The sequence below is a fragment of the Ambystoma mexicanum genome, chromosome 1q (assembly GCF_040938575.1).
Source record: "Ambystoma mexicanum isolate Mex_15411 chromosome 1q, UKY_AmexF1_1, whole genome shotgun sequence".
NCBI classification, from domain to species: Eukaryota; Metazoa; Chordata; class Amphibia; order Caudata; family Ambystomatidae; genus Ambystoma; species Ambystoma mexicanum.
Window position 1 is genome coordinate 1,204,649,909 of NC_090922.1, and position 12,639 is coordinate 1,204,662,547.

Genomic DNA, 12,639 nt, shown 5'->3' on the forward strand with positions numbered 1-12,639 from the left:
TTCCTTGTCAGTAATCGTGTAATTGATTTCAGGAGGCGAGAATTTGCGGGACCAAAATGCCACGGGATGCAACTGATTGGTTACCGGGTCCTTTTGTGATAGAACTGCCCCCATGGCAAGGCTTGAAGCATCAGTTTCCACGATGTAGGGGAGTTCGGGGCGAGGGTGTTTTAAGATTGGTGCAGAGATAAATTTAGTCTTCAAATCCTGGAAAGCTTGCTCCGCCTCGGTAGACCATTCAAAACGTTTGTTTTTCTTTAACACGGCAGTGATGGGCTGGACTATTCGAGAAAATTCGGGGATAAACCTGCGGTAAAAGTTAGCGAAGCCTAACATGCTTTGCACACCTTTTACGGAGGATGGTGATGGCCATTTGAGAACTGCCTCGACCTTCTTTGAATCCATACGCACTCCGCTAGGTGATAATATGAATCCCAAGAATTCAACTTCAGTCACGTTGAAAACACATTTTTCCAACTTAGCGAAAAGTTTGTGTTGACGCAATCTTTCGACGACCATTTTTACGTGTTTCCGATGTTCAGATTCCGATGAAGAATAAACGAGGATGTCGACAATGTAAACAACAACACACACATCTATGAGCTCTCTGAGGACATTGTTCATAAAATATTGAAAGGCGGCCGGGGCATTGCAAAGTCCGAAGGGCATGACCTGATATTCAAATAGCCCATATTTGGTGCGGAAGGCCGTCTTCCATTCATCGCCCTCTTTTACTCGTACCAAGTGGTAGGCTCCTCTAAGATCCAGCTTTGTATATATGCATGCTTTTCTGACTTGGTCCAGGAGTTCAGGGATCAAAGGTAACGGATATCTATTCTTGACGGTGATCTGGTTCAGGGAGCGATAATCTATACAAGTTCTAAGGTCTCCTTCCTTTTTTGGAACGAAGAACAAAGCTGAAGAAGCAGGGGACTTGGAAGGACGAATAAACCCATTTGCCAGGTATTGATCCAGGTGTTGTCGAAGGTGAAGGTTCTCAGGCTCGGTGAGGGCATAAATTCTACTACAAGGAGGAGTAGATCCAGGTATCAGGTCTATCTGGCAGTCATAAGACCTATGAGGAGGTAGAGAGTTAGCCTGATCCTTCCGGAAAACAGCTTGGTATTCTAGGTATTCGGGAGGTAACTGGGGAGTCTCTGAAGAAATTGCTGCCAGTGCAACACCAGGTGGAGGGTGACAAGTAGAGACACATTCTGGAAACTGGACCGTTCTTGCTCGCCAATCGATCAGAGGATTGTGTTTCTCTAACCAAGGTATTCCTAGAATAATCTGAAACTGAGGAGCCTTGATCACATCGAACACGATCTTCTCATGGTGTCCATCTTGACTTACTAGCGTCACTTCTTGAGTGGTATGCGTTACTGGTCCGGAGGCTATCTCCGTTCCATCCACCGTAGTAATGACGGCCTTTACAGCCTTGGGACAAAGAGTTAGATTCATCCTCAAAACCATTTCATGATCCACATAATTGCCGATGGCACCGCTGTCGACGTAAGCTTCAATTGCATGTAATCGATCCGGATTATCAGGGCTAATGAGGACCATAGGTATCACGAAATGCGAGGTCACGGAACTGGTTTTCACGCTCGGCAAGAGGACCTCTATTCTTGTCGGGCGAGGTCGTTTCCCTGCTCAGAGTTTGTAACTTTGGTAACTGCAGCTCCTACTTCCTTCTTGGCAGGTTTCACCGGACAGTCTCGAAGAAAGTGCCCTGAGTTTCCGCAATAGAGGCATAATTGCAACTGTTTTCTCCTTTCCCGCTCCTTTCGTGTTAGAGGACCTTTCAGGCCCCCTATTTGTATGGGTTCCCCGGAGTCTACTCCTTTGGAAGGAGTTGGCGGTTTGGAAAATACTCGAGCATCAAACTTGGAACGATCGGCCTTCCTGTTCTGCAGTCTGTGATCTATTTGAACGACTAAGTCTATATAGTCCGAACAATCTTGTGGGGGATTCACTACTTGGGCTAACACATCTTTGAGCTCTCCACGTAGACCTCTATAAAACAGCGTAATCCTTTTGTCCTCAGGCCATTGAGTTTCCACTATCAGTCTGTTGAAAGACGCAATATAAGCCAAAAGGTCGATTACCTTGTCACAACGAAAGAAGCTCATTGTCCAAGGCCTGCCCCTGTGAATGTCTTGCGAACAGTTTTTCCATACTGAGCTGAAAAGCTTGAAAATCATGGAGGACCGGATCATCTTGATTTACTAGAGGGATCGACCAGTCTGCCGCATTGCCACTAAGGTACGAAAGCACGAAAGCTATTTTAGCTTGATCAGTTGGAAAGGCTGCTGGCCGGCATAAGAAATGCAACCGGCACTGATTGATAAATACCGCAAACCTCTTTGGGTCACCAGAAAATCGTTCGGGCGGAGCCAGAGGTACATTCCCAGGTAGGTTGATCTGCACTGGATTCATAGAGGATGTAGAAGGACGATTTCCCCCAGATGCGGGTAACGGGGTCTGTCCGGCTTGTGACTGTAGCAATTGTCTAGCGAGATCATCTGTTCGCTCCTTGGAAATAATCAGTTCCCTTCTTAGAGCGTTCGTTTCCTGACGGGCTGCATGCACTTCTGCCCTTAGTTCCCCAAGTAACTGGGCTAGCTGGTCGGTATCCGAGGTTTCCATAGCGCCTGGACGGGAGTTTTGCGGTAGGCTTTGCGTTCTGTAACGCTCACCTGATTCCCGTAGAGGCGCCGGTCTTGACTGGGCGTATACCGTATCTTCAAAGGTGATGTGTAACACACGGCTGGCTCTTTGGGCTGGACCTCTGTGCACTGTATGTCTGACTCGAAGGGTAAGATGTCTGCAGATAGAAAATATGGGATTAATGAACGGGGTTATTGAATGTCTCTCTCTTCTTCCCTTTCTCTTCTCCTGTAGAACCCCAAAGGTTAACGCTCTCACCTTAGGTAAGTGAACGCCGTGCTCTCCATCTGCCTCGGGGCAGGGTGCTGTAACCAGTTTCTTCACTGGATAAGGGGAGCAGGCCTCTTGACTTCAGAGGACTGCTGTCCGTCGTTTACTGCACAAACGGTAAGTATCGAGTAATTCTAATGTCTTTAAAAGTCTTTAGTAATGATGTCTCTTGTTTTGCAGGGTTCCGGCGGTTGCGGATGACGGTCTGAAGTGAGTTGAAGATGGAGCCCGTGTGATGAATAGAAGCGCCTGGAAGCACGTAAGTAAGCGCTTGTTGCCTGCTTCACGATGCGCTCAAACTGTCTTTTTATTTTGCAGGTACAAGTTCGGAGCGGCTGCAAGCTGCCGGAATACCCACTGGGTTAGATGTGGAAAGGAGTAATGGCACGTGAGTATTAAAGTTCCCCAATGTCTTTAAACGCACCTTGTTTTGTCTTTCAGATGCGGGATGCAGCGCCGAAGGCCTCCGGAGCGTGCGAAGAGTTGGTAAGCTTTTGTCTTTCAGATGCCGGAATGCAGCGCGAGGCGTTGGTGACAGCCGATGGACCAGGTAAGTGAAGCGCTGTCACTGAAGACCGTAATCCTAACCTGTTCTTTCTTGTCTTTATAGGTGTTGCTGAAGACTGGATTCAGGATGGTAAGCCTTTTTCCTTAGGCCCAGGATCAGATGCAGAAGACACGATGAGCGTTCTGCATGCAGAGGATGCAGAATAACGCAAAGCAAGATTCATCCATCGGGTGTGGTTTAAATAGCCTCCTGTAGTGCTTAGGTGTCTCCTTCCACAGCCACGCCTAGGTAAGAAAAGAGTTCCTGCTTTCCAGAAGAGTTCCAGTGTTCTGAACCTAGGGAGTGGCTCCTGCCCCACCCAACAGGAAAAGTAGTTCCAAACAGAAGAGGATCAGAGGCTCAACTGGCAGGCAAGTAAGCAGCATGGTCTGCTGCAGGTAAGTCCACCCAAGCATTATGAGCCCGGCGCTTCCAGCGCTGGGACTGGGCATATTTATGAGCCTGGTGCCACTGGCGTCAGGACTGGGTCCAAAAGGTCCCAATTGGGACTGGTTGGCACTCGGAACCTGGGTTATGGATCTGCTTCCAAGGGAGTTGGGAAAACCCTGACCTTTTGGAAGCAGAGATCATGACAGCAAGGTGTTATTATATGCATATTCTGCTACCCATAGCAGATCTACCCAATTGTTGTCGGTGTTTGTGAACATGCAGTAGAGGTATTGTTCTAAGGTTTGGTTGGTGCTCTCGGTCTGTCCATCGGTTTGTGGATTATAGGTCGTTGATAGGCGGACATCGATCTGAGCAATGGCACAACATTTCCCCCAGAATCGAGACACAAACTGACTCCCCCGGTCCGAAGTGACTATAGACGGGAAACCTTCTAGACGGACCATGAGTTGTAGGAACATCTGGGCGAATGTGTTGGTATTTGTAAGCCCTTAGCTATGAAGTGCGCAATTTCAACAAGAGGTTGAATATTACCAGAATAGTGTTCAAACCGTTGAATAATGGTAGGTCGGTGATAAAGTCTAGCGACACTGTGTGCCAAGGAGCTGGTAGTAAGGGTAGCAGATGAAAGAGTCCTTGCAGCGTCTTTCTCTGTGACTTCTGTTGGGCGCATATCTCACAGGTATTGATATACTGGGCCTCATTACGACCCAGGCGGAGGACCATGGTGCTACTAGCACCATGGCCCATGCCGGTGTCCGCCATGGTGGCATGGGGAATTACCACCCCATTCCGAAGTTGGCGGGGCGGTAATTCCCCATGCCGCCATGGCCCTTCCCCATTCCCATTTTTGCCCCATAGGGCTCAATGGGAATGGGGAAGAGGCTAAGTACGGTGCCGCAAATTGCGGCACCGTACCTAGCACCAAGGTCCCTTTGCGGGTCTCTACTTTAACGGCTGGTAAGGTCGGGTCCCGCAAAGGGACCTCGTAATTAGGTGCTAATAGGTTAACGGCGCCGCAGCCTTTTTGCAGCGCTGTTAACCCATTAGCACCTGGGTCGTAATGAGGCCCACTGTGTTAGGTCTTCTCGCAGTGTGGGCCAACAAGAATATTGTCGTATTGTTTATTTGTTTGTAGGGTTCCCGGAAACCCACAGGTATCAGGACGCCATAACATATACACAGGACAACAAAAATAGACGGGACATTAGCGTAATAGTCAAAACCAGAGAATACTCAATGAAATAAAGTCTTCAGTTGTTGGTGAATACAGTTCAGGTTTATTATGCAGTCTTGGGTCCACAGGAAGGGAATTCCACATTTTTGGTGCTTGAACAGGGAAGGATCTTCTCAGACTACTGACCATTGCTAATGAGGAGGAGCGTAGTGCTCTTGTAGGTTAGTACATGGTCACACGATTTTTGATGTAGCGAGGGGCATTGCCATATAAGGACTAATGCACAAGCATAGCAGTTTTAAATTTAAGGCTTGCAGCAATTGGTAGCCGGTGGAGGTCTTGCCGACTGTGATAGATATGATCTCTTCTGGATTTCCCTTTGACAATCTTCATCACAAAATTGTGTATTACTTGCAATGCCTGTGTGTTTTTTTATGAGCCCCTACTAGCAGGGCATTACTGCAATCCAACCTGAAAAGGATAGTAGCACGGGCAACTGAAGAGCAGTTGGATTCAGAGAGGAATGGGCGTAAGTTCTTTAGTAATCACATTTAGTAGGTGCAGTTTTTAACAGTCTGGTTAACATCGGAGTCAGAATTTAGTGCAGAGTTGACATGAAAGCCTAATATTTTAACTTTTTTTTAGACATTTGGATGTGACATTCGTTGATGGAGAAAGACAGATATCTAGAATCAATTTTGGAGCAGGCATAATGTGAACCGAAGGTTAACAATTTGGTTTTCTTGCCATTAAGGCACATCCAGTGTTGGTTCATACATATCTCAATGTGACTGTAAATAGTTTGGAGAGAAGTGGAGTTCCGATCATAGTCTCCTGACAACTGCAAAACCAGCTGTGTGTGTCATCGGTGTAATTTGTGAAAAAAACATTAAGATAGACCAGAAGATCAGACAGTGGTTTGATGTACAGATTGAAAAGTAAAGGTGAAATGCATGCTCCCTGGGGAACTGCACATACAATGGGGGTCGAGGGCGAGGTAGCATCATTCCAATAAACTTTGGATGTCCTATTCGACAGGAAGGACCAGACCCATTCGATGGTTGTGATGTTATCACTGCATTGACCAATATCTCTGAGAGTGTGGAGCAGACCATCATGAAATAAGAGGTCAAATGCAGCTGATAAGTCCAAAAGGACAAGTAAGCTGAATTTCCCTCTATCTGAGATGTTGAGCATGTGCGATTGGAGGTCTAAAAGCGCTGTCTCTGTGCTATAAGATGGATGAAAACCTGATCGTTTAGCATGGAGAATATCATTCGACTCAACAAAAATTTAAGTTGTAGGGTGGCACTTTTATCCAAGAGGTAATGGGATACACTATGTTGGAAAAGTCTGGTATAAACTAAAGGTAAAAATGGCCGAATCCCAGGAAGCTCTGGACGGTCTTGACCGTGGTAGGTGAAGACCACTGGAGGACTGCTTCAACCTTCAATATTTGGTGCGGAAGGCAATCTTCCATTTGTCACCCTTTTTGACACGCACAAGATGATATGCTCCCTGAGGTCTAATTTCGCATAGATATTAGTATCCTTGACTTGGTCTAGCAGCATGGGTATTAAGGACATGGGTTATCTGTTCTTCACAGTGATGAAGTTTAGGGCTCTGTAGTCGATACAGTTACCTAGATCTCCCTCCTTCTTAGGTACGAAGAAGAGGGACAATGCTGCTGGTGACTTTGATGGCCGGATAAAACCGCTTGCCAGGTACTGGTCCAGATATGTGCGACAGTGCTCATTTTCTTGTGTATTTAGTGCATAAAAATGGGATTTGTGCACCAGGTACAAGGTCAGTCTGGCAGTTGTAGGGTTCATATTCGGGTGGCAGAGTCCCTACGATGCCCAGAACGGGTTCAGAAGTCTTAGATAATACAGTGGGGAGTGGCTGGAAGGAAGGAGGCTGAACATAACAGGAATTTGCACAGTCACTTGAGAAGGTCAGGGTTCTTGCTCGCCAATCAATGTCTGGATTGTAGGATTATTTGGAACTGTGGGCCGCTGATGAGATCAAAGGCCGGTCCGATAGCACAGTGAGTAGAGCGCACACTTTGACATCGGTGCAGAGCCTGCTGACGCAGGTTCGAATCCTGGCAGGGCCAAACTCAGCCTTTCATCCTTCCGAGGTCGATAAATGAGCACTGCACACTGTGGGTAATAATAAGCAGCACTCAGATACCCGAGGGTTCATAGCGCTATATAAATGCTTAATTACTGTTATTATTAAATGCTATGCGTTCCCAATGCCCATCTTAGCAGAGTAGCACAACTTCTTCCGTGCATTGGGTCACCGGTACAGAGGTTAGCTGTGTGCCATTCACGGCCACTACATTGTCTACTTTGGCTTTGTGCCATAACGGAAAACCTATGTGATGGGCTATCGTGAAATACATATAGTTCCCTACAGCCTCGCAGTCCACATACGCTTCTGGAGCATGCATCGTCTGTGGCTGTTGGAGACAGATGAGCACCATGGGTATAACGATATACAAGACCAGAGCCACCTTTCTTTGCTCAACAAGTGGGCCTCTACACTTGCTGGGCAGTGGAGCTTTCTGAAAGCCCTGTGTTCGGGGGTGCAGCGTCTATCACCCCTACGGTCTTCTGAGGCAGTTTAGCTGTGCAGTCTTGCAAAACGTGTCTGGGATTGCCACAGTATAAACACAGCTGTTGCTGTCTTTGTCTATCCTGTTCTTTCTTGGTTAATGGTCCCTGAATACTGCCCAATTGCATAGGTCTGGGGCGTTTTTTGTGTGGCGCGTTTGACTGTCCCTGGGGCGGACATATAGTGGATGACTCTCCGAACGGGAGCGATCAGCCTTACGCTCCTGTAAACGATAGTCTAGCTGAATGACCAGGTCTAAATAGTCCGGACAATGGTCTGCTGGATTCACCACCTGGGCCAATACATTCTTGAGTTCCCCAAACAGTCCTCTGTGGAAGAACATAGTCCTTTTATCCACTAGCCTATTAAGAGTAGCTGTATCGGCTAGTAAGTCCTGTGATCCTTGTCGTAGGGATAGCAATTCATTACCGAGGGCTTGTCCCAGAGTCTTGTGGGGGGAAAAAGCTTTTCTAATTCCTGTTGAAAATCTGGAAAGTTATGTAACACTGGATCATTCCTTTCGACTACTGGGAAAGACCAATTGGCTGCATGTCCCCCTAAGCACGACAGTATGAATGCCACTTTAGTTTGGTCATCTGGAAAGGCTCTGGGCCTACATAGGAGATGGAGTTTGCATTGGTTCATGAATATTGCATATTGATGAGGGTCACCAGTAAGGGTTCTGGAGGGGCCAAGGGAACGGAAACTTGGGCAATTATTTGTATGGCTGCTGGATGAGGAGCTGCTGGGGCTGATGGCCCTGGTAGCGGGCCTTGCCCTCTCTGCGCCTGTGTAAGATGCCTAGCCAATTAGTCAGTGCAATCTCTGTTCATGATTAACTCATGATGCAGGACGTTTGTCTCAGTGCGGGTGGCGTGTACTTCAGCCCTATGTTCCCCCTAGAACTGTGACTAACTGGTCTACCTCCAAAGACTCCATGACGCTCAGGCAAGGCCGTTACCTTGGGCTTCACGTTCTGTAATGCTTACCTGATGCCTTGCAAGAGCGTCTGGAATCCCTGCTGAGTGTCCCACACCTCTCACCACCCCAAGCACGTGCAGCATTAGACCAATGAGGTACTGCCGTGTTTAGGATGGAAGGTGTTGGGGTTGTAGGTGAGTCGTGCCTGTGGTTGTGCAGTGTTTTCTTGGGAAAGCAGGGTTCACCCACCTAAAGCCAATATATAGCCAATTACTACAGGGTTATTCTCTCTTTCCCCCCAGTTCCCAAGTCAGGTTGGCTAGTGGCAAGAGGGAGGCTGGTGGGCCTGGATCGACTCAAGTAACACTGGCTACCAGATGTATTTTTACACACTTAATACTTTTCTGTAGCATCTTTAGTCACCATACATATGCCCATAATACACCCTGTTTTCTTATAAATAAACCCCTCATATGGTTTCATAAAGAAGTATATATGTCTGGTGATCATGCCATATTAAATATCATGACAGGAAAATACACGTTAACCATTATACTTTGCCCAAACAAATTCTGTGTAATCTGATATCTGAATTTGTGCTATGCTTCATTCCATATCAGCAATATATATTAATAACTCTTGGTCGGCCTATATCTCTTTTGCCTGGAATTTTAATGCACATTTATTAAAGACAGCTGTGTTCAAAAAGACTTCTTTGTGGGTGTAATAAAAAGTTATATTTATAGACACCTGGAAATGTTTGAAACCTGCATAATGATGCTCAGTCCACCATGCCTTCCAGATGAAAATATGCCAGTGGTACAGGAACACATAAAAGGGACCCAGTCCACAGTGTATGGGCTATGCAAGAAACAAGGGTTTTAGAAATTGCCTCTCTGATATAGAAAAACTATTAAATGAACAATGCACATTAGGAAGTTAATTAGCTATGTATTTAGGGTTCATGACTTATACTATACGGTTATGCCCAACATAGTTTCTCATGGTGTGTATCATCCAAGCAAATCTGAAACTCAGGTGAACTTCGCCCTGCTCTCCATACAGAGAGCAGTCTAGGGGCCTCATTACATGGAAGGCGGTAAGGGTTAACGGTCACCGGTAATGGTACCGGTGACCGTTAACCCTTACCGCCTTACTGGTGTTAATTACGGCACCGCAAATTTGCCCCTATGGGGCAATGGTGGAAGGGGGAATTACCGCCCCGCCAACCTTGGAATAGGGCGGTAATTCCCCTTTCCTCCAAGGCGGTGCCGGTGATTTAATAATGCTAATAGCACCTTGGTTTACCGCCTTCCGTGTAATGAGGCTGTTCTCATCATGGTAGGCAGGAGAGCCCCATGCACTTATGATGGGAGACTGACGTTAGGTACATGTGAAGGGCACTTCCTTGCTGCAACAACTGTCATGTGGGTTCCCATATCTCCCTTCCTCCATACAAAGAGAAGTTGTAAGCCCCCACAGCGCTACAACCTCTGCATGCAATACAAAATCCTAAACTGAGCTTGAGAGTGGGTCCAAAGGCCTTTCAGGGATGAAGCCTGTAACTGCTTCCCCCTGGGTCGTGGGAGGTAGAGTCCCTATCCAAAAAGGTGCAGAATATTTTATCCGCCTGCTGGGTGGTGGCCAGTTTAGTCAACTTTGCGCTCCATAATGGGAACATGCACTTGCTGTGTGGTCATTCCTTGATTTGTATGAGGCATGCCCCATGCAGATCTTGTCATTTCACACCTTTAGTAGTGTATGTACCTTCAGAAATACCAAAGCTCGCCTGCTGCACTACAAATTGGGTGTTGTTTACACAGAGGGTGCACTTCTATGTAATACAACCCCCAGAGCAAGCAGCAGTGACCTTGATCTTTCTCAATCCATAGGATCTTTCTAACACTGATTTTAATAGTTGCAGTATTTCTTTTGAATGCTGCAGCCACGTTCCAATTAGTCTTTAGTATGTTGCTTGATGAAATGTACTTACCGATCGATGTAGTGGTGACATTAAAGTGCTGCTGCTGGAGGTATATAGTATAGCGAATAATGCATCCCATTTGTTTGTTTGCCAGTGTTTCCTCCCAGGAAATGAAAACTGAATTATCCATTCCAAGTTCATAAGACATTTCAGGGCCAACCTTTGGGGCTGTAAAACAAATCCACTAGTTATTTTGTTGAAACTAAATGCTGAACACTTGGAAACCACAACAATACAAATGTATATAAAGGTGTTACCCATCTCAGTGGCGTATCCCCTGGCGTGGGAAGCCATTCCTGCTCTCTTCGCAGACACTGCATATACATCAATGTAATAGCAGACATACGGATTTATATTCTCTGAAATGAATAATAAAAACTATCATTAGTCTAAAAATGTTCTCTGAAATGAATAATACAAACTATCATTAGTCTTATCTTCTACAGGATTTTTCGGGGTAAGACCACATATGTTCAATGAAATACATATTTCTTCAGGTTTGTAACTTGGTTTGCAGGGATTGACTAGTTATTGATTGCTCTTTACTGTAGCTCAGATTGTTCTGGTAACTGATCACATGATGTACTTTAAATTCAACTGCCCTTCTGTGACTAGTGATAGTAACTCAGGCCTTTAACTTAGGGCTGTGTGCATATGCGTGAGTGTGTACACGCGTGCCAGTGTTGTTGCTATTTCTTCTTGACACTGAACCAAGTGCTGTTCAAATTTCCTGCAGATACTCACCACAATTATACATTGAAATAGGACATCCCCTTCCTAAGCCTGCCACTTTTTGACATGGTGGCCATCGTTGCAAAAGGAGCACTTACTCCAATCTCTGCACATGACACTGACAGTCATGGCTGGTTGGCAATAGCCATATTAACAATGACTGTAGTCCCACTCTGTATTTTTGTTGTAAAGTGTATTGACATCCACAGTGGAATGTTGCCCTTATAGAAACTAGTAAGGTAAGCAATAAGAATTACCAATTAAAGCTGCAGTGCAACCTCTACAATTATACAATATTTACAAAGTATTTCTGTCTATTTGTGCAAAAGTAAAAGGAATGCGAGAAAGTTGATACTACTTAATCTGTATATCCACCCTCTTGCCTTGCGGACTGTTTCCATTATCCCCAAACACTTAAAAACAGCCTGGGTTCTACCCTTACTCAAAAGAAAACACACTGGACCCCAATATCTGAACTATCGTCCGATTATAACTGTTCCTTTCTTACTGAAAATATTAGATCGCACAGCCTATCTGCAGATCCAAAAACACATTGAAGATAACCACCTCTTAGGTCTAAGACAATCAGGTTTCAGACCAGGTCACGGTACGGAAACATCCCTGCTTGATCTGAAATCACAAATGGATCAGTATAAGGACAATGGAGAATTATGTATCCGAATATTACTAGATCTCTCAGCTGTGTTTGATTTAGTAAATCATGACATCCTATGCCAACATCTAGACACAGCAGCCCAATTATCTTCAAACGCTATAAATTTGATCAGGTCATTCTTATCTAATCAATCTATGAGAGTCTTTTCAGAATCTGCAGCAGCCACAGCCAGTCCCAGTAACATGCGGGGTTCCACAAGGCTCTTGTGTTTCACCTACTCTTTACACCACATTTACCAAACTTTTATTTGACAAACTGGACAATATGGGTATCTCGTGTACTAATTATGCGGACGATACCCAGATTCTAATACCTATTACGGGATGCTATGATACAGATACGAAAAACCTAAACAAAATATACCTCGCCATCCAGGCCTGGATGGCCAGCAAAGAGAGAGCTTATCATCATTCTAAACAAAACAAAACTCAATAAACTCACCAAGCAGTACAAATAATTCATCATTAATGGCAAAACCATCCCAGTAGCCAGTGAGATAAAAACGCTCGGAGTCTACATTGACTCTGCCCTCACGCTAAATAGACAAGTCAATACAGCAGTCTCTGCTATGTACACGGCCAAACTAATAAGAGCTAGCTGACCTTTCCTCTCTCCTGAAAATACCATCACATTGG

At 45.6% G+C, this 12,639-nt stretch overlaps 1 protein-coding gene across 1 annotated transcript in view; it reads right to left on the bottom strand.

The window, feature by feature from the left end:
* IL12RB2 (interleukin 12 receptor subunit beta 2) overlaps positions 1 to 12,639 on the bottom strand; it is a 632,737-nt gene that overhangs the window by 135,096 nt on the left and 485,002 nt on the right. The window contains exons 11-12 of the mRNA XM_069641943.1: positions 10,854 to 10,955; positions 10,606 to 10,764 (exon numbers count right to left, since the gene is read on the bottom strand). Of these exons, the coding sequence (XP_069498044.1) occupies positions 10,606 to 10,764; positions 10,854 to 10,955 (261 nt within the window). The remainder of the gene's footprint in view (positions 1 to 10,605; positions 10,765 to 10,853; positions 10,956 to 12,639) is intronic.